Below are 22,347 nucleotides of genomic sequence, written 5' to 3' on the forward strand. Positions count from 1 at the left end.
ATTTATGTACATTTAGTATTTACAATACATTTAGAAGTAAGGCATTTTGTCAGAAAGAGTTACGACCCACAAACACTCATATAAGTTTCGTGAAATCTAGTGATAACCAAAAATCACTAATGTGAGTGTCGTGGAGTTTAGTAACAACCAACGATCACTATTGTGAGTGTCATGGAGTTTAGTAACATCCTACAATCACTGATTAATTTCCCAAAAATCAGGGTTTATATAACTGCTCATACCTGAATTCTAAGAACTGTATTTCGTGAAAGAATTCTCTTTGACGAATGTTTAGAATTAAAATATGGACAATAATTTTAACCAACGGGAAACTAACAATTATACTTGTTCGCGCAACATGACCCTTACATCATATTACCGCTGTTTACAACTTGCTTGCTGCTCGCTACACTGTCACACACTGCAAATTGCCTGTAGGTGGGTGGGGTTTCATGTTCAAACATTTATGTCAGTGTAGAAGCACAAAAGGCACAGGCATAGCAGTGTGGTTGAGAAGTTTGCTTCCCAACCCTGTGGTTTTGGGTTCAGTCCCATGGCATGGCACATTGGGCGAGTGTCTTCTACTATAAGCCCTGGGCCAACCAAAGCCTTGTGAATGGATTTACTAGATGGAAACTAAAAGAAGCCCATTGTCTACTTGAGTTTGTGTTTCTCTGTCTTGACATCATGTAATGTTGCAAATATTTCCAACATTCTGCAAAAATATGCCATACCATGGGGAAATTTTACCTTCATTGGCAACAGGAAAGGCATCAGCTGTAGAAAATATGCCTCAATAAACCCCCTGCAACCCATGGAATTGGTGTTTACCGCATCATTTCTGTTGCTATTAACTGTTTGAGAGATAAATCTTTGTACTGACCTCAACAGATCACTGCTCTTTCTTGCAGGTCAGGTGATCACATCGAAGTTCCATGTTAGGTTGAGCCTTCTAAGAGTTGTTATGGCAACACGTTCAACCTATTGACCGAACATATAAAGTCTCAATAGCAACCCCAGTACTCAACTTGTACTTATTTTATAAACCCCAAAATATTAAAAGGCAAGGTTGAACTCTGAACGTAAAGCCAGGCGAAATGCTGTGAAGCATTTTGTCCTACCAGCTTGCCACTTTAATAATAATCAAATTTTGCCACGAGAGCAGCAATTTGGGGAGAGGGGATTACTCAATTACATCGACCCAGTGTACAACTGGTACTTATTTTATTGACCCCCGAAAGGATGAAAGGCAAAGTTGACCTTGGCAGAATTTGAACTCAGAAAGTAGCGATGAGTGAAATACTGCTAAGCATTTCGTCCAGCATTGCTAATGAATCTGCCAGCTCACCACCTTTATCAATTATAATTAATAAGGTGGTGAGCTGGCAGATTCATTAATAATTCCAGGGTCCATGTAGTCGACACAACCCCTCCCCCAAAATGGCTACCCTTGTGGAAAAATTTGAAACCCTCTCCTAATATAATAATGAGCATAGTGTTTTTATATATTTGTCTGAAATCACGCATTTGGAGTAAATGGTGAAGGGAGAGAAGAGAGAAAATAGTAATTCAGTGAAGGAGAAGTAGTGAGAGTAATAGCCATGACTGAGAGGGAGTGAGAGAAAGTAATAGCAATGAAAGAGAGGAAGTGGCAAAGAGAGTGTCGTGTATCTTCTGCTATAATAATAATCTTGTGTATTTCTCTGGCACAACATATGAATGAGAAAGGAAGGGGTAATCAACTGATGGAAGTGGGATGGTGAAACAAAAATCAAGTGCTTCAACACCGTGTGAGTATGTGTGTGTGCATGTAAAAGAGAGGAATTTGAATGTTTGTGTAAAATGTCTTTATATATTTGAGTGAGTGTATATGTGTTTGTGTATGTTTATTTAGAAAGTGACATAGAAAATAGAATTACAGATGCATGCATTTTTTTCACATACATGTATATGTGTGTGCGTGTGTGTGTATATATATATATATATATATATATATATAAAAATATATACATATATATATATATATATATATATAAACACACTTAAAAAGGAAGGAGGCGGGTTGTGACAAAGTATAGAAGACCACGTTCACTACAGACTGTGCTGCTCATACATATAAATGTACACATATGCACACACACACAGGTGAAGCACTGTTTGATCTTTTGTTACCTTTTTATATCCATTTTATATGTAAAATACTACAATTAGCCTGCATTTTTGACGGCATGGAGTCAGTTAATTATATTAATAATAGTAATTAAATGAACATGGTTTAAAATATTCTGTGGCTAACGTGTATTTCTGTTAAACTATATATGTTAACAGAAATCTTTGTTATTGTCGTGAAATTGTAGCTTAATTAATTAATTTAATCAGTTAATGTTGTCTTTGATTAGGTCATGGTGACAATCAACCAGGAAGGTTTCAAGTTTTGTAAGATCCGAGTACGGACTGTGAAAACCCCACAGATTGGTGATAAATTTGCCAGTCGTCACGGACAGAAAGGTACTTGTGGTATCACTTACAGACAGGAGGTGAGAGATTTTTCTGCGTTTCAATGTTCTTTTGCTCTATTTTATTTTTTGTTTTTAGCCACAGGACAGCTGTAAATTGATCGGGCATGAATGAGGTCAAAGATTTTGCATTCACCCCTATTTTTTTCTGGGTGGGGATATCTTTGACTATATGTTCAGTGAAGAAAACAAGAATAGAAATATTTAAATTTTTCACCTTTTGTAATTTTGTAGGACATGCCATTTACCTGTGAAGGGATATCACCTGATTTGATTGTTAACCCTCACGCCATTCCATCTCGTATGACAATTGGCCATTTAATCGAGTGTCTTCAAGGTAAAGTAGCTGCCAACAAAGGAGAGATTGGTGATGCTTCCCCATTCAATGATGCTGTCAATGTACAGAAAGTGTCCAACCTGCTCCAACAGTATGGTTACCATCTGAGAGGCAACGAGGTCAGTAAATTTTCAGATAGAGTACCTTTATTCCTGTTTTCACATGTTCTTAAGTTACCAAACTGCTGGACTTCTTGTGTATGCATGGCATAAACATCACCTCTGCCCAAACAATGTAAATGTGAAGATATGCAGATACAAAAGCACACACACACACACACACACAGTGGGCTTCAGTACAATTTCCGTTCCTCAAATTTCACTCATAAAGGTATTGGTCTAGTGGAAACTTTAGTAAAAGATTCTTACCCAAAGTGCCTCAAAGTAGGATCAAACTTATTAACCACACAGCCATTCCTGGTCTTCATAAATTACTGAAATCAACTGTAACTGATGGTTGTTTATATTTATTTCTCCCTTGGTAGTCCTGCTGTTTCCAATTAAATTGACACATCTTTTTAGTTTAAAGGGAAAGAATAATGAAATGATGAGCAATGGCATGGTGCCATGTAAAAAGCACCCAGCAGACACTCTGCAAAGTGGTTGGCATTAGGAAAGGCATCCAGCCATAAAAACCATGCTAAAACAGAGAGTGAAGCCTGGTGCAGTCTTCTGGCTTGCCAACTCCTGTCAAACTGTCCGACCCCATGCCAACATGGAAAACGGACGTTAAATATTAATAATGACCATGATGATTGATTGATTGAACTGCATATCAGGAGTATTAAACTTTTTGGGAGGATGAAAAATATTTTTACACTATTTACATCTACACTATGTTTTAAAAAGATATATCTTTGATTGTCACCAAATGTCTTCTTAGCTGGGTCCTTACTCCCAGACTATTCGAACCGAATCCTGGAATAAGATATTTGTGCTTCAGTTCATTTGTTTGTCATCTGTATCAGTGTAAATATTATTTATAGAAGCTTTTTTTTTTCATATTCAACCCTTTAACATTTCCATTACTCTGTCGAGTGTTAGGCTTATTGATTCACATCATTTTGAATTAATTATGCAGGAGTGGCTGTGTGGTAAGTAGCTTGCTTACCAACCACATGGTCCCAGGTTCAGTCCCACTGCGTGACATCTTGGGCAAGTGTCTTCTGCTATAGCCTCCAGCTGACCAAAGCCTTGTGAGTGGATTTGGTAAACAGAAACTGAAAGAAGCCTGTCGTATATATATAGTCGCGTATTGTCCTCGCCTTCGGAACGCGGAGTAGATAGAACAGGGACAACTGACGAAGGGGTATACTCTTTATGTTGCATTCTCGTTTCTCTGTTTGTTTTTTTTTCGTTGTTCGAAAAAAGTTCATTTTCTGTTTTCGTTTCTCGTTGTGTTTAACGCTTTTTTGATGTCCTGTACCCATATATGCATGTATGTATACATATAGATGTAGGTATGTACATATATGTATGGATATATGCATATGTTTATATATTATTTATATTATACATATATATATATATATATATGTGTGTGTGTGTGTCTGTGTTTGTCCCCCCACCATCGCTTGACAACCAATGCTAGTGTGTTCACGTCCCCATCACCTAGCGGTTCAAAAAAAGAGACCGATAGAATAAGTGTTAGGCTTACAAAGAATAAGTTCTGGGGTCGATTTGTTCAACTAAAGATGGTGCTCCAGCATGATCGCAGTCAAATGACTGAAACAAATAAAAGAAGTAAAAAAAGAATTATCTCCTAGCTTCAAAATTTCAATGATGGGAATTAGTATGATATTGCAGGATAGGTGTGAGAGGCCAAATCTGGCAGGTCTGAATGTAAAACAGAGAGAATATTTAGGCTAGATATGGCCAGTTTAGATGCTAATGGGTTTGAGATGAACTTGTTGAAAGAAATAATTTTATTAACGTTTCCTCTCAAATATTTATTCAATATTATTTTATCAAAATATATTTTCTGTATTATTGAATATAATTCAAAATTTCCTACAAAGAAGAAATATTCAATTTTTATATTGTTTATTCTGTTCTATTTTAATGTTTTTTTTTTAATGCTAGATTTTGTATAACGGACACACTGGAAGGAAGTTGAATGCCCAGATTTTCTTGGGACCCACCTACTACCAGCGCTTAAAGCATATGGTGGATGACAAAATTCATTCTCGGGCCCGTGGTCCTTTACAGATTATGAACAGGCAACCTATGGAAGGAAGATCTCGGTATGTAACCAACTTGCATTTCAGACTTGTTGGCATGGATTTTGAGAAACCCCTTTTTAGTATGACCATTTGTACTTACATGTCAACCCTACCATGACCACCTCTTAAAACTACTTCTTTCATAGAACCATCTTCTACTAGTCCCCTAAACTTATGTCTAACAAAGACCAGCATTTGATGAATTGTAAAGTACTTTTGTCTTTTACCCTGTAAATCCATCAATTAGGTATAACAATCTCTCTCTCTTGTGTCATTGCATATTCATGCCTTTGACGAATCATGGCTTGTTCCTCCTGCATTTATTTCTGTTTCTCGCAACATCACCCAGGTCTTTCTCGCTCTGCACGTTCAGTCTCTCCTTCATCCAGTTTTGAACCTCTTCATTCTCTTCCTCCCTCTCCCTACCTCAGTCTCCACCATGTAACGCTCCATTCTGTCATCCTCACTGAGAAAATGACCAACAAATCTCCACTGTCTCTCTCTCTCTGCTAGTATCCATCAACTCTCTCTTCACTTTCATCCTCTTCAACACTTCCATATTCGTCACTCTCTGTACCCTTGAGATTCTAAACATTTTTGTATAAAACCACATTTCTGCATCTTTGAGTCTCTTCTCCATGACTTTGCTTATTGTCCAAGACTCACATCCATACATTAGCACCGACCAGGTGTAGCACTTTAATAGTCTTTTTCTGACTTCAATTTCAATTCTCTTTGCACAAAAAAATGCTCCTTGTATCCATAAAAGTCTTCTTTGCTAATCCAATTCTGCACTTGATATCCTTATCTGACCTTCCATCTGATGTTATCCAATTTCCCAGATATATGAAACTGTCCTTCTGCTCTATCCCAGTTCCGTTCACCATCAAGCAACATACAGGTACCTGTGCCTTCTTGGTACAGACTATTGAGAAGGTTTTCTGGCAGTTAATCATTCAAGCTTTCCACTCTCCTCAGTTACGATATTAGTCAATCCCTGAAGCAAACAAAAGCCATATCATCTGCGTACCTCAGATTCTTATAATTCCTTTCCCCCAGTTGTAGCCCTGCAATTATCTTGATCTTGCTTAGTGCTTTCTCACTATACAGGTTGAATAAATCAGGTGACAAAATACAACCCTGCCAGATGCCTTTCTGAATGTCAGTCCACTTGCCTAATTCTCCATGCATTCTGATGGCTGCTTTCTGGTCCTAATATAAATTTTGAATCATTCTTAGATCTTTCCCATCAATCTCGAGTTCTTCCAACATTCTCACCTACTCTTCATGCTTGACATAGTCAAACGCCTTCACATCTATATATATAAAAATGAGAATGTGTGTCTGTCTGTCGGTCTGTCTGTGTGTGCGTGTGAATCCCTAAAACTCGAGAACTACGCAACCAATTTCATTCAAATTTTACACATGCCTTACTTAGGGTTCCAGTTGTGTTTTAGTCAAAAAAAATTATTAACTTCTTGCAGAGTTCGAGCCCACGGCAACATAATATCTCCTCCACTATTTAAGTATTATGTGTCAAAAGGGAAACAAAAACACTCATGTCAAATACTTTCACTTTAAAAATGAAACTATTCTACTAACTGAAACAATCACATTTTGATACTGTAATGACAGATACTTTCAGAGAGAGAGAGATGTATATGTATACATATAGATGTATATGTACACATATATGTATAGATATATATATAGATATAGATCTATATGCATACATGTATATGTATACATATGTGTAGATGTATATATATATAGATGTACATGTAATATGTACACATATATATACACATGCACACAAACACACACATTAGTCATTTGTTTTCTTATCCAAAACTACGTCAAAAGTACTGAATGGATCTTTATGAAATTTGGAAATTATATTCTATGCATAACGGCCATAACTCCCATGAAAATTCATATATTTTTGATGTTGATGAAATTTTAACCCGAAAATAACAGATGAGCATTATTTGTAATTCAACAGTACAACAGTGTAAGACTACCCTTTCAGATATACTTACATTGTGATTTCTGCAATTTGGTACATAAATTGTCAAGTAAATGAGACGCATCTTTGCCTCCACTTGCAAAGTGTTGAGTAAAATTATTTTGTTGCAGACCTCCTTTGAGTCTTTTTATTATCACTGTGACACACATAGTCCCCAGTTGGTAACATTGATTTCAAGACCTTCCCAGATGAGAGACTGGTTGTTCTAAGACATTTATCAATTGTAAATTTTGTCTGCAATTTGGAAATTATATTCTATGCATATCGGCCATAACTCCCATGAAAATTCATATATTTTTGATGTTGATGAAATTTTAACCCGAACATAACAGATGAGCACTGTCTGTAGCTGGTCTTCTTTTGGAAGAGCCCTGCTTCTCACATGGACAACTGTATGTTGGCTGCTCAAGAGTGGGCAGCAAAAAAAAACCTATTTGCATATGCTCCACAAGGGAAAACAAGGAACATTGTTTACAACGAGGTGTTATAATCACAACAGCAAGAAAGTATGTACATGATCACCTTCTTTTACGAAACTTCATTGACTTTCATATATTTATATTGATATACATATATATATACGTGTGTTTGGGTGCGTTTGTGTGTGTGTATACATATCTCTATATATAAAGATGAGACTGTGTGTCTGTGTGAATCCCTAAAACTCGAGAACTACACAACTCTCTTTTACAAACCCAGTGAAAATACATATATTTCATATGTCAAAGAAATTCAAGCAATACATATAACACCAAAGTTAAAAACATTCCCAACAATTCCACAATCCCCAACCTCCAGAGCTATTGAAGAAACTGTTATCATCAACTGACCAAGATTCCTAACATTTGCAAAACAAAATTAGACAACACGACGCTGTACTACAGATGACATCATTTGGAACCACAAGACATTTAACTGAGGCAGCATTCATCCAAACTTTCAAGATCCAACCTCAGATTTATCATTGCATTGTCTCTCTACTACCTCTGTCAAATGAATCACCAAAATTGGCCTTTCATTATTTATAATCTGTACCTGTTTGTTTAGTAACGAAATAAAATACACAAAACGTGTTTCTGAATTACGTGTATTTACTTTATATAGATATGAGTTGAAAACTTTCTTCTAGCATTCCACTTAATGTCTATGTTCCATGCTGGCATGGATTGGAGAGTTATTAAGGTAGAAATATGGTATCGTAGCTACTAACAGTTGAGGGTTGCGTAGTCTACACAGCGTTTTTAGGTTTCATTTTTCTCTTTAACCCGGGCAAAGCCGGGTATTTCTGCTAGTAGTCAATAAAACAGGCGTACAAGTCTTTTTGTTTCTCTATACACTTTTCCACCAACGTCCTCAAGCACAGAATTGCATTTCTCATCCCCTTTCCTGTCCGATTACCAAACTGTTCATTTGATAGGTTTCCCCTAAAAGTACCTTTCACTCAATTCAACTCCACCCTCAAAATAATCTTTGTCACCTGACTCATTAGGCTTATTGTTCTGTGATTGTTGGCATAACAATACCAAACAATTAGAAAATTTTCAAATGATTTTCTAAACAGATTTTTTTTAATAGTCTTCAAATTTTGGTAGCAGAGTAGGGAAAGGGAGGTGGGGTGGATGATTTTATTGATTAATCTCTGTGCAAAATACCTTTTTTATTTCTTAATTCTAATTTCAGTGATGGAGGTTTGCGTTTTGGTGAGATGGAGCGTGATTGTCAAATTGCTCATGGTGCTGCACAATTTCTGCGAGAGAGACTCTTTGAAGTATCCGACCCATATCGAGTGCATGTCTGCAACCTGTGTGGTTTGGTGTGTATAGCGAATCTGAGGAACCAAACATTTGAGTGTCGTGGCTGCAAGAATAAAACACAGGTAAGAGCGAAGAATATTGGAATATCTGCAGCTTTCTGTTTTCTGTCTCTCGTGTACTTGTAGACTTATCTGATGGATGGAAGAACCGGTTGAGCATCAGATGAAATAACTCTTGCCATTTGTTTATGTTCTCAATTCAATCTCGCCCAAACCAGCTAGGTGTTTCGTCCTTCCATGTTTGATTAAATAAGCAATATTTTGCTAGAATATGTACTGATGTCTGACCCAATTTAGTTATTTTCCTTGGCTTTTTATTTTTCAATAATTGTACAAATTATTATTATCCTAATTGCTAACATTTTTCTCTCATAATATTCTATTCCACTCAAGATGACTGTTCTGCTGATGAGGTTTAATAAGTCCACAACTCCCACTTACCTGCCACTTACAAACATCAGATTTTCTGCCTTTGTCAACATGTAAATTTCATTTAATGAAATTTTAAATTTCTAAATATTATCCCCGCCTCCTTCTTTAACAGACAATAACTACTGTTACTTCTAGGTCTTTGTTTTCTTTCTCCAACTAAAAAAGGAAATTCCAGTTCAGAATTATTGATGCATCCCATTCAACTTAGCATACTGCAAATGGGACTGAACTCAAACCCACGTAGTTGACAGCAAACTCCTCAACATGTAACCATGCTTGTCCCTCAGGATCAGATACATTTTCTCTACCCTTGTTCTTTTGTCAAAATCAATAAAATCAATAGGAAATTAGAATTCATTTAAATGTTTGTTTTGAGGGGGGTTTTTTTTAATGTTATTTAAATTTTTTTCTTTCTTTTTTTTTTTTGTTTTGTAATATTCTTCAGATTTCGCAGATGAGGATGCCGTATGCCTGCAAATTGTTGTTCCAAGAGTTAATGTCTATGAGTATTGCTCCAAGAATGATGGTGTCCTAAATAAAGTCAAAAATGGCACCAGTTACACCTCCAAATTACAACTAATTCTTCAAAAATGTTGGAAAGAAAACAAAAGAATAATTGTGAATTGTATTTTTTTTTTTTTTTTTAGCAAATAAAATATTTTTAACAAAATTAATTCGATTTTCAATTTCATGACAGGGACATCAGCAAAAGTCTGCAACTGTGATTTTACAGGCTTAGTGTTGTGCTCAATACCCATGTATCAAACTTTGTATCACCACCTCTCTTCATTTTACATTTGGAGACCAAACAGCCCATCAAATCCTGCAAACTGCATGACTGCTACCATTATCATTGACACAAAAGTCTGGAGGTGCTACAGTGAAAATAAACTGATATGTGTTGTGTAGAAGAGACAGAATGTGGCAGGCAACAAACTCCAGCTGGGCAAGGAACACAGGTGTATATTTGGGATGAGTATATTACTGATAGATAGATAAATAGCTGTAGAGTGTAATCCAGGTGATCAGAGTAAGTGACAATAATTGGGTTTGTATGTGTCAGAGACAATCCCACAGCAATGATAATGATCTTTTTGTTTCTGCATCGCATTCAACATAGATCAATGCCGGAACTGCTTATAATTTCTGCCTCTTTAATTTTTCACTGGTTTAAAATGAACTTGGTGAAAAAAAATTAAAATTTTGTTAACAACACATCTCAAATTCCTGTTCAATATTATTTTATCAAAATATATTTTTAGTTTCTGTATTATTGAATATAATTTATCCTGCAAAAAACTGAAAAGTCTTCATATCAGATGCCAAGTCATATGGCTGCTACTATTATCATTGACACAATGAAAAGATATCAAACAGAATATTGTTAGTAAATAAATTCTGGAATTTAAACTCTTGAAATGTCATGTTAAAGATTGTTTAGTAATTTCTGTAAATCTTTGATTACATTGTGTGTTATTCTGATAATGTTTTCATTTCGTATTTCTTTTTGAACTCCTATCCATCTTACCATTGATGTGGTTTGTGTTAAATATAGTATATACGTTTTAAAAACAGATTGCGAAAAAACATAGATTAGTAGTAGACAGCATGCAGCATTGTCTTATATATTTAAATGATGTTTTTAATTACTGTTTTTTTTTTTAAGCCAAAACAAAGCAGTTCATAAAAATCCTAAAAGTTGATGGTTTTACCTGGAGTCTGTCATCATTTAATATCCGCTTTCCCTACTGGCATGGGTTGGATGGTTTGACAGGTACTGGCCAGGCAAAAGACTGCACCAACCTCTGCTGTCTGCTTTGGCATGGTTTCTCTGTTTGGATGCCCTTCTTAATGCCAGCCACTTTGCAGAGTGTACTGGGTGCTTTTTACATGACACCAGCACAGGTGCTTACCAAGTAAAACCATCAACCTTGCATTGTTTTTTGACTTTAAAAAAAAATAATAAAAACCATGTATATACATTCAAATTTTCAGAGGTCCTTTCAGCAGCTGGTTATGCTGCTAGTGTCAGAGCTTTCCCATTTAGCAAGTTGCCTTATTATTTGATTCATCAAAATGGTTGCTATCACCAACAACACAATCTAAAAACAAATGAAACAAGAGTAATGGGTTGGTTACGGAAAACTTTGGAGAATAATAGAAAACTTAACTGCAAATAGTTACTGGTTCAGATCTAGGCTCAGAAAGTCACTGGTTCAAATCCAGGATTAGGAAGTCACTGGTTCAGATCTAGGCTCAGGAAGTCACTGTTTGAAATCTAGGCCCAGAAAGTCAGTGGTTCAAATATAGGTTGAAGGAATCACAGGTTCATGTCTAGCCTCATGAAATCACTTGCTACATATCTGCATCATTGTATAAATTCAGGATGTTTATTTTAAATTCTCATAAAATTTTTAGAAAGGGAAGAAGAGTTAACCCAAAATTGTTATGATTTAAAATATAGGTACAGGTATGGTTGTGAGGCTGCCAAGTATCTGCAAGATAAGACCACTCAACTGAGTGGGGTATAGAATGGAGGAATGTGATTCTATGATAGAGGGAGAGGAGCAGGTATCTTGCTGAAGAGGGGAATACTTGACTTGCACACCTGGAAAATTACATATCATCATCATCATCATCGTTTAACGTCCGCTTTCCATGCTAGCATGGGTTGGACGATTTGACTGAGGACTGGTGCAACCGGATGGCTACACCAGGCTCCAATCTAATTTGGCAGAGTTTCTACAGCCGGATGCCCTTCCTAACGCCAACCACTCAGAGAGTGTAGTGGGTGCTTTTACGTGTCACCCGCACGAAAACGGCCACGCTCGAAATGGTGTCTTTTATGTGCCACCCACACAAGAGCCAGTCCAGGGGCACTGGCAACAATCTCGCTCGAAAACCCTACAAGGCCAGTCAGGCGGTACTGGCAACGGTCACGCTCAGGATGGTACATCTTATGTGGCACCCGCACAAGAGCCAGTCCAGGGGCACTGGCAACGATCTCACTTGGCTTGCCGGGTCTTCTCACGCACAGCACATTTCCAAAGGTCTCGGTCAGTAGTCATCGCCTCGGTGAGGCCCAATGTTCGAAGGTCTTGCCTCACCACCTCAGCCCAGGTCTTCCTGGGCCTACCTCTTCCATGGGTTCCCTCAACTGTTAGGGAGTGGCACTTTTTCACGCAGCTATCCTCATTCATTCTCACCACATGTCCAAACCACCGCAATCGTCTCTCTTGCACACCACTACTGACACTTCTTATGTTCAGCTTCTCTCTCAAGATACTTACACTCTGATGGGTATGCACATTTACATTACACATCCAACGGAGCATACTGGCTTCATTCCTTGCGAGCTTACGCATGTCCTCAGCAGTCACAGCCCATGTTTCACTGCCATGTAGCATGGCTGTTCGTACACATGCGTCATACAGTCTGCCTTTTACCCTGAGTGAGAGTCCCTTTGTCGCCAGCAGAGGTAAGAGCTCTCTAAACTTGGCCCAGGCTATTCTTACTCTAGCAGTTACAATTTCAGCGCACCCACCCCCACTACTAACTTGGTCGCCCAGATAGCGGAAGCTATCAACTACCTCTAGTTTTTCTCCCTGGAATGAGATAGAAGTTGTTTCCTGTTTGTTCACAGTGTTTATTGCACCTGAACATCTGCCACATACAAAGACTAACTTTGTAGTTAATCTGCCTTTGATATTGCTGCACCTCTTATGTGTCCATAGCTTGCACCGGGTACATCTTATAGAGTTACTACCTACTCCTTTACTGCATATTGAGCAGGGCCATCTACCTGAAGGGGTTTGTGTTTTATCTACCTTCCTACTTATTAGGATTTTGGTTTTTGCTAGGTTGACTCTGAGGCCCTTCGATTCTAGTCCTTGCTTCCACACCTTAAACTTCTCCTCTAGTTCTGATAGTGACTCAGCAATTAGTGCAAGGTCATCAGCATAGAGGAGCTCCCAGGGGCAACCTGTCTTGAATTCCTCTGTGATCGCCTGGAGGACTATGATAAATAGGAGGGGGCTGAGGATGGAACCTTGGTGGACCTCTACCTCTACCCGGAATTCATTACTGTACTCATTTCCAACCTTCACCTTACTGACAGCGTCTCTGTACAAGGCTCGCACAGCTCTCACTAACCATTCTTCTATCCCAAGTTTCCTCATTGACCACCAGATAAGGGATCGGGGGACCCTGTCAAAGGCTTTCTCCATGTCAACGAAGGCCAGGTACAGAGGTTTATCCTTGGCTAGATATTTCTCCTGCAGCTGTCTCACTAGAAATATGGCATCAGTGGTGCTTTTACCTGGCACGAACCCAAACTGCATCTCATCTAAATTGATTTGCTCCCTAATTAGTTGGGCTATGACCCTCTCCGTAACTTTCATAACCTGATCTAACAGCTTGATGCCTCTGTAATTATTAGTGTCTAAAGCGTCACCTTTACCTTTGTAGCAGTTTACTATGGTGCTGCTACACCAGTCATTGGGTATGATTCCTTCGTGTATCACCTGGTTCGTAATACGGGTGACTAGGCTGTAGCCAACACTGCCAGATATTTTGAGCATCTCTGCAGTGATTCCTGATGGGCCGGGGGCTTTCCCTGTCTTCATACTCTTAATTGCTTTATCTACCCTGGTACTGTCAACTCGGATAGCTGGTCCCTCTGTTGGGTCGACATACAGCAGGCTCTCTTTCTCCCATTCATTCTCTATATTAAGCAATCTATCATAGTGGCATCTCCAGACCTCTTTCTTTGCAGCCTCATTTAGTGCAAGCGTACCATCATCCATGCGAACACATTTCTCTCCTACAACATCACTATTCTCTCTCCTACACTGTCTTGCAACACGAAATACCTCGAGTCTTTGGTCCTCACGGCGCAGAACATTGGCAAATCTTTTCTTATCTGCTTCCCCTCTGGCTAAATAAACCTGTCGCCTAGCTTCCCTTCTGGCAGATTGGTACAATTCCCTGCTACCACCGTTCTTCCAGTCCTTCCAAGCCTGTTTCTTTTGTCTAATAGCCCCGTCTACATCCTTGTTCCACCACCACGTTACTCTGGGTTGAGAGGGGACTTTACACATATATATATATATATATATAAAGACCCCCTTTGGTCACAAGTGATCATGGGATTGCACCTGGAAAGTTCCCCTCCAAGGCACATGTCCAAGCGAGGTTGTTTGTGGGAGACCAGCAGTCACCAATACATACCAGTCTCCCCTCTCCATGCCACCGATGTTATCCAAAGGAAAGGCAAAAGCCAATACAGCCTGGCACCAGTGACGTCACAACTCATTTCTACAGTTGAACGAACTGGAGCAACATGAAATAGTGTCTTGCTCAAGAACACAACACACAGCCTAGTCTGGGAATCAAACTCTCTACCTCATAATTGTGATCCCAATGCTCTAACCACTGAGCCATGTGCCTTCACACACACACACACATATATATATATGGGTGTGTCTCTATATCTTAACATTATGCAATAGTTGTAAATGAGCATCACATTCATACAATGTCATTCTTTCCATGGAAACATTCCCAGCCCTGGGGAAATATTACCTTGTTTGGAATCAGGTAAGGAGTGTCAATAGGAAGGGCTTCCAGCTCTAGAAAATTTGCCACAAGTTACATCTGACCCACGGAAGCATAGAAAAGCGGTTGTTAAAATGATGATGATTTCAGATTATAAATTTTATTAAGTTATGAGTTAATTTGCAGGTAACTTAGCATTCTTAATTTAACCCCAGGAGGTGTGACCAGAAAATAAGATATCTCGGCTACAAGACCATAAGCTGAATAACCCAGTGATGGATTCTTCTGATCATGAAAATTTGAGCAAATGATTTAATCATTTGATAATAGATCAACTAAGGAAAGAAAGAACAGTCTGGAGAAAGATTGGACTTTTGTATGAATAAGTCATTCTCATTTAAGAAAGGTTTATACAAGACTTACCTGTGGAAGAATAATACCAAACATGATGCCAATTATGCTTACTCCATTTATTTCTACCCATGTGTGGAATCCTTTTAAACAGCCTTGTGTGTAGATTTTGTCTTGGACATCAATCTAAAAATAGAAAAGAAAATATATGCTATTTATGTCTCTTCACTGATCTATGATGCTATCCCGAACATAACATTCTACATAGGCAGGAACCAGGAATTAGTAAAGGATTGTTCTAAATTTGAGGGGAATTGGACCAATTGGTTTCAAACTTTGAAACAGAGCCAGCAGTTTTTGAGGGGAAGGACAGGCCAATTATATCGATCGCATAACCAGACTGGTACTTATTTTATCAATTCTGAAAAGACAAAATGAAAGTCAACCACTGCAGAATTTTAGCTCAAAATGCAGCAAAGATGGATGAAATGCCACGAAGCATTTCATCTACCAGATTGCTTATGGTTCTGCCAACTCACTTCCATCGCAAGTTATATTGATAATGGAACTCATTTCATCAGCCACAGTGTGATGATTAGGAAATGCCAAAACTTCACTTTTAAGGGATTTGAAACCTGAATAAGAGAATGAATCTGTGAAGAACTTGAAGAGAGGAGATGGTCAAGGAGAGCCATGTCGTTTATTTTTGCCTTTCATTATATATGTGTGTGTGTGTGTTCCTGTTCTCCTCATAACTTGTCTTTATTTATCAGTTTAGAGATCTCATCTTCTCTTGTTATACTAGTCTCATTTTATCTCCTGCTCATATTCATCTATCATGTCTGCTCATTTATATCTCAGCAGCTTTCATTGCTGACTCTGCCAAATTGAATAATATTATTGCAGGTGTCAAAATTGTGATGATATTTGATCTATAACCAATGAGGGGTTGAACATCTCCACATCACTTGTGTGCTTTACTGTTTTCCTCTATGTTCCTGTAACATTCTCTTGTGACACTTATTGATTATGATATATTTTGTATTAAAAATATTGCACATTAAAAAATGACGTATCAATACAATAAGAGCTTATTAAAAAAAATTATTTATTTCAGTTTTAAATAAACAAAAGTAGACAATTTCAAGGCGAGTTAAATGGAAGCCCCAGTAGTGATGCATCTATGGGAAATGCACTCAATACACTGCATGAAGTGGTTGGCATTAGGTAAGGGCATCCAGCCATAACAATCGTGTCTAAGAAAATATTAGAGCTTGCTGTAGTTCTTCAACTTATTAGATCCTGTAAAACTGTCCAACCATGCCAGCAGGCTAGACTGGGATTCAATGGTGTCAATGATATTTACAGGAAAAAGGTTGATAGAAACTTCAAAGTTTTCAGATCGTGGCTCACCCTGAAGACAGCAAAGAAATGGAGGCTCTAGTGGAAAGTATTGAATCATCCTTTGATCCTTCAATTTAATATTTACATTTTTATATGTAACTACACCTGTAAACAAACATTTATGTATGTGTGTATGTATATGTATATATATATATATATATATATATAAATTTATTGAAAGATACAGATAAGGAAATAATTTTATTCTCAAACAGAATAATGCCAATAATATATGTATGTGTGTGTGTGTGTGTATACATATATATATATATATATATAAATTTATGTATGCGTGTGTGTGTGTATATATATATATATATATATATATATATATATAAACTTTTGCCAGGGCCGCTGACTGGCTCCTGTGCCAGTGACATGTAAAAAGCACCATTCGAGCGTGATCGTTACCAGCGTCGCCTTACTGGCACATGAAAACCAATATTTGAGCGAGGTCATTGCCAGTGCCGCTGGACTGTCTCGTGCAGGTGGCTCATAAAAAATACCATTTAAGTGTGGCCATTGCCAGTACTGCCTGACTGGCCCTTGTGTCAGTGGCATGTAAAAGCACCCACTATGCTCTTGGAGTGGTTGGCATTAGGAAGGGCATCCAGCTGTAGAAACTCTACCAGATCAGATTGGAGCCTGGTGCAGCCATCCAGCTCACCAGTCCTCAGCACTTAAAAAGCACTCTGTAAAGTGGTTGGCATTAGGAAGGGCATCCAGCCGTAGAAACCAAGCCAATGCAGACACAGGAGCATGATGCAGCCTGTAGATTATTGGATGATTCTGTAAAACCATCCAACCCATGCTAGCATTAAAAACAAAAAGGTTAAATGCTATGGATACAGATGTAATTAACAGCTGACAAACAGTGAATGTGCGTGGCATGCCATTGAGGTTTCAGTGCTGGGTTTACAACTGTAATACTGTGGGTTTGGGTGTTACACAAAGAGGCACATTGTATCCTTGAGCAAGACATTTCTTGTGATGTTACTGCTAGCCACTATTTTGAAAATGATGAGCAGCAAGAGCTAGAGGTAAGGTTCCACCATTCGGCAGATTGGTATTCCATTTAGTGGTGAGTCATTTGCTCACATTTTCTTAAATGCCTCAGAAACTGAGACTAACTCCAGCCAAATGGATGTTAAGGGCTGAGAAGGAAAACATGTTGCAATCAGAGTGAGGAAGAAAGAGAGAAGAAAGAGAAAACAGAGCAAGAGTGAGCAATATATCTAAAATGTATTCTTGGAGTGGTTGGCATTAGGAAGGGCATCCAGCCATAGAAACCAAACCAAGAACTGGAACCTGGTACAGCTTTCTGGCTTACCAGTTCCAGTCAAATTGTCTAATCCATGCCAGTATGAAACAGATGCTAAATGACAATGATGATGATGGTGGTGATGATTATGATGGTGATGGTGATGATGATGATTATAAGAGAGATAAAAACAAAATACTTACAGGTCTTTTTCTCAGAACATCATCCACACACGAAACATTGTTTAACTTTTAATTTCACCAGAATATAAACATGGAATAAAAAAGAAAAGGAAGGAATCAGATGAGTTTATCACATTTTTATGTTAAATCTTGTATTCTATTGACCAGGGATTCCCAAATATATTTTGTTGTAAAACTCTTTCCCAAAAATTACAGAAACCCTGCCACCATTTAACCCTTTTCACACTAAACTTTCCAAGACCATTCCTGGTGCTATGATACAAATTTCCTGTTTTTATGTGATTTAAATTATAAATTTCTACCAAAGTTTCATGTTAATTTGTTCCAAATATCAGTTAAATAACCACAAAGTTATCTTATCAAATTCTTCATTATTTTCAAAATTAATTGAAACAGCTGGGTACTGCCTCTTTTCTAAGCTTGTGTGTTTGGTGGTACGAATAAAAGGAAAAAATAAGCAATACATAAAGTAGATTTGTTTTTTTCATTAATTTCAACCAATTCCAAGAAACATTTTTTATTGTACAAACCTTGGTGAGACGGCAGCAAGAGCTTGGTACAGTGCAAGCCAAGTTATTCCAAGATTTGGAATTATCACATTTGAACTGTTCTGATGTCCTCCAATCCATGTATGCTTCGTCATTATCCGATAATCCACAACAATGAAACTGTTGAAGAGAGGAGATGATTATTTTTTCTAGTACTTATTTGTTTCTTTCATTATATATGTGTGTGTGTTCCTGTTCTCCTAGTAACTTGTCTTTATTTATCAGTTTGGATCACAGAATGGATCACAAACAGTTATGAGTAAATAGAAGGTATGTCTGACATTGCTTCATAGAATATCATAATAGCTGCACAAAAACAGTATTGGGAATAAACCGACATTTTAGATGAGTTCCAATATGTATGGAACACATTTCACCTGTACAAAGACTGCATTCACTGCTGGTTTGCCATGGACAACCTTTCTTGCTTTTAGGTGATAGGTGTTGAAAAATCATCAACAGTCACTTAAAGGTGCTCTCTCTCTCTCTCTCTCTCTCTCTCTCTCTCTCTCTCTCTCTCTCTCTCTCTCTCTCTCTCTCTCCTGAATGGTGAATGCATTTCTCATTCCTTGGCAATCATCAGCACTGTGTACTACAAGACAGACAACCTTGAGGTCGCTTTGGTAACATCCATTTCTTTATTGTTTATTCTCAACAATATTTTGTGAATATCACCAGCAAGAAATGCATTTATCATACTGCATGACAAATTAGCAATGAATATGGCCTTTGTACAAGTCAAATATGTCACAACCATATTTCAAACTCATCTGAATGTTTGTCTATAACTTAAGAGAAGATATGTAAAATAAAATATTGGGTAGCATTCATGCTTGGTTCCAAAGTTTTTGGCTGAGAATACAAGACTCCCTACTGAAAGCATTGCTGACTCCCTTCATAATACTTCATAATCCCTGCAAATCAATCATCTCTCTCTCATACTTATTAATGCTGCCTTTCTTTAAACCCAGGGGCTCCCTGAGTGAGAGAAACCACTTGGTGTGTGCAAACACCACTTAAGGTGGCTGAAACCAGTCCTGGTTAAATATTTCTTCTTCAGAAACAAGTGACACATACCATTCTTTGTATATGCTAGCATGGAAAACTAAGAGAGAGAGAGAGAGAGAGCATGGTCTACAGCTTAGGGTGTTGCACTCATGATCATAAGATTGTGGTTTCAATTCCAGGACTGGGCAATTTGTTGTGTTCTTGAGCAAAACATTTCATTTCACATTGCTCCTGTCTTCACAGTTGGCAGAAATGAGTTAATCCTGTGAGGGACTAGCATCCTATCCAGAAAGGAATATATTTTCCAGAGAAACCAGGAAACGGGTTCTATGAGTGTGTATGACCCAGGAAGGAGTTTTATCCATTTTTTTTTAAATAAGAGGTAACGGTCAAGGATGGGTTGACTAGAAGCTAAACAACAACAACAGGAAATAGTAATAAGGTGTTTGGAATTCAAGAAATGATTAGCTTTCACACACACACACACACATGTAACATTCTATGACTTGTTTCTTACAAATTCTTGAAGATTACTAAAGCACTCAGTTTTCAAATCTAGAGTTAAAAGAGAAATCATCGCCTACCGTTTCCTGTAGACTATTAACTCGGTTCTTTGCAAATCCATCAAAATCACCATAATTCTGCATATCTGATGAGAAAGATCCCTTTGGAAAAAACTCAATGTTGTATCTTGACGTCGGTACGTATATATAGATCAGAAGAATAACACAAAATATTACTTCAGCAAACAGTGTGATAAAGACCAAATACTTGTACTGGAATTAGAAAGAAAAAAAACAGAAGGTATAGATATATAGATAGATACGTGGTAGGTGAAAGCATGGGTGTGCAGTAAAGAAGTTGGCTTCCCAACTACATGGTCTCAAGTTCAGTCTCATTGCATGGCATTATGGATGAGTGTCTGTCTTTGTGAGTGGATTTGGTAGACAGATACTGAAAGAAGCCTGTCATATGTACACACACACACACACACACACACACACACACACACACAGATACACACACATATATATGTATATCGATTGTCTATACATATATACAGACATATATTCACACTCATACATATATATACATACACACACACATACATACATGCATACATACACACATGCACACACACACACACAGATATACACACACACACATATATATATATATGTATATCAATCATCTATACGTACATATATGCATACATATATTCACAGCCATACATATATACACACACACATACATATATACATACATCCATACACACACACATGCACACAAACATGCACACATACATCATCATCATCATCATCATCGTTTAACGTCCGCCTTCCATGCTAGCATGGGTTGGACGATTGGACTGAGGACTGGTGAAACCGGATGGCAACACCAGGCTCCAATCTAATTTGGCAGAGTTTCTACAGCTGGATGCCCTTCCTAACGCCAACCACTCAGAGAGTGTAGTGGGTGCTTTTACGTGTCAACCGCACGAAAACGGCCACGCTCGAAATGGTGTCTTTTATGTGCCACCCGCACAAGAGCCAGTCCAGGGGCACTGGCAACAATCTCGCTCGAAAACCCTACAAGGCCAGTCAGGCGGTACTGGCAAAGGCCACGCTCATCTCGCTCGAGAAACCTCTATGTGTCACCCACACAAGAGCCAGTCCAGGGGCACCAGCAACGATCCCGCTCGAAAAATCCCAGAACTCCACACAAGAGCCAGTTCAGCGGCACCGGCAACGATCTCGCTCCAAGAAATTTCATGTGTCACCAGCACAAGAGACAGCCCAGGGGCACTGGCAACGATCACGTCTCGCTCAAGGCATTTCATGTGTCACCCACACAAGAGCCAGCCCAGGGGCACCGGCAACGATCCCGCCCAAAAGATTCCATGTGTCGCCCGCACACGAGCCAGCCCAGGGGCACCAGCAACGATCTCGCTCGAAAAACCTCATGTGTCACCCGCACAAGAGCCGGCCCAGGGGCACCGGCAACGATCTCGCTCGAAAGATTCATGTGTTGCCCGCACATGAGCCAGTCCGGGGACACTGGCAAACGATCCCGCTCGAAACATTTCATGTGTCGTCCGCATATGAGCCAGTCCAGGGGCACTGGCAACGACCTCGCTCGAAAAACCTCATGTGTCACCCACAAGCTGGCCCAGGGGCACCGGCAACGATCTCGCTCGAAAAAGCCTCATGTGTCACCCGCACAAGAGCCAGTCCAGGGGCACTGGTAAACGATCCCGCTCGAAAGATTCATGTGTCGCCCGCACATGAGCCAGTCCGGGGGCACTGGCAAACGATCCCGCTCGAAAGATTTCATGTGTCGCCCGCACATGAGCCAGTCCAGGGGCACTGGCAACGATCCCACTCGAGAGATTTCATGTGTCACCCACACATGAGCCAGTCTAGGGGCACCGGCAGCGATCTCGCTCGAAAAAAACCTCATGTGTCACCCGCATAAGAGCCAGTCCAGGGGCACTGGCAACGATCTCGCACGAAAGATATCATGTGTCGCCCGCACATGAGCCAGTCCAGGGGCACTGGCAACGATCCTGCTCGAAAGAATTCATGTGTCGCCCGCACATGAGCCAGTCCAGGGGCACTGGCAACGATCTCGCTCGAAAAAGCCTCATGTGTCACCCGCACAAGAGCCAGTC

General features: G+C 38.9%; 2 protein-coding genes across 5 annotated transcripts in view; one reads left to right on the plus strand and one right to left on the minus strand.

Annotated features, from left to right (window-relative positions):
* The window catches only part of LOC106874492 (DNA-directed RNA polymerase II subunit RPB2), a 46,559-nt gene extending 36,544 nt beyond the window's left edge, over positions 1–10,015 (plus strand). The window contains exons 20-24 of the mRNA XM_014922237.3: positions 2,400–2,537; positions 2,751–2,972; positions 4,935–5,095; positions 8,781–8,976; positions 9,791–10,015. Of these exons, the coding sequence (XP_014777723.1) occupies positions 2,400–2,537; positions 2,751–2,972; positions 4,935–5,095; positions 8,781–8,976; positions 9,791–9,880 (807 nt within the window). The 3' untranslated portion in view covers positions 9,881–10,015. The remainder of the gene's footprint in view (positions 1–2,399; positions 2,538–2,750; positions 2,973–4,934; positions 5,096–8,780; positions 8,977–9,790) is intronic.
* Positions 8,174–22,347, minus strand: part of LOC106874493 (tetraspanin-5) — a 55,942-nt gene continuing 41,768 nt past the window's right edge. For 3 of the 4 annotated variants that reach the window (XM_089339788.1, XM_089339787.1, XM_014922238.3), the window contains 5 exons: positions 20,261–20,452; positions 18,651–18,788; positions 18,121–18,165; positions 15,325–15,438; positions 9,962–11,447 (listed from right to left, as the gene is read on the minus strand). In XM_089339788.1, coding sequence (XP_089195914.1) covers positions 11,349–11,447; positions 15,325–15,438; positions 18,121–18,165; positions 18,651–18,788; positions 20,261–20,452 — 588 coding nt within the window. In that variant the 3' untranslated portion in view covers positions 9,962–11,348. Of the gene's footprint in view, positions 9,877–9,961; positions 11,448–15,324; positions 15,439–18,120; positions 18,166–18,650; positions 18,789–20,260; positions 20,453–22,347 lie in introns of those variants that run through there. The other variant, XM_014922239.3, reaches the window with a different exon arrangement.

Source organism: Octopus bimaculoides, chromosome 22 (genome assembly GCF_046866305.1).
Source record: "Octopus bimaculoides isolate indiv1 chromosome 22, ASM4686630v1, whole genome shotgun sequence".
Lineage (NCBI taxonomy): Eukaryota > Metazoa > Mollusca > Cephalopoda > Octopoda > Octopodidae > Octopus > Octopus bimaculoides.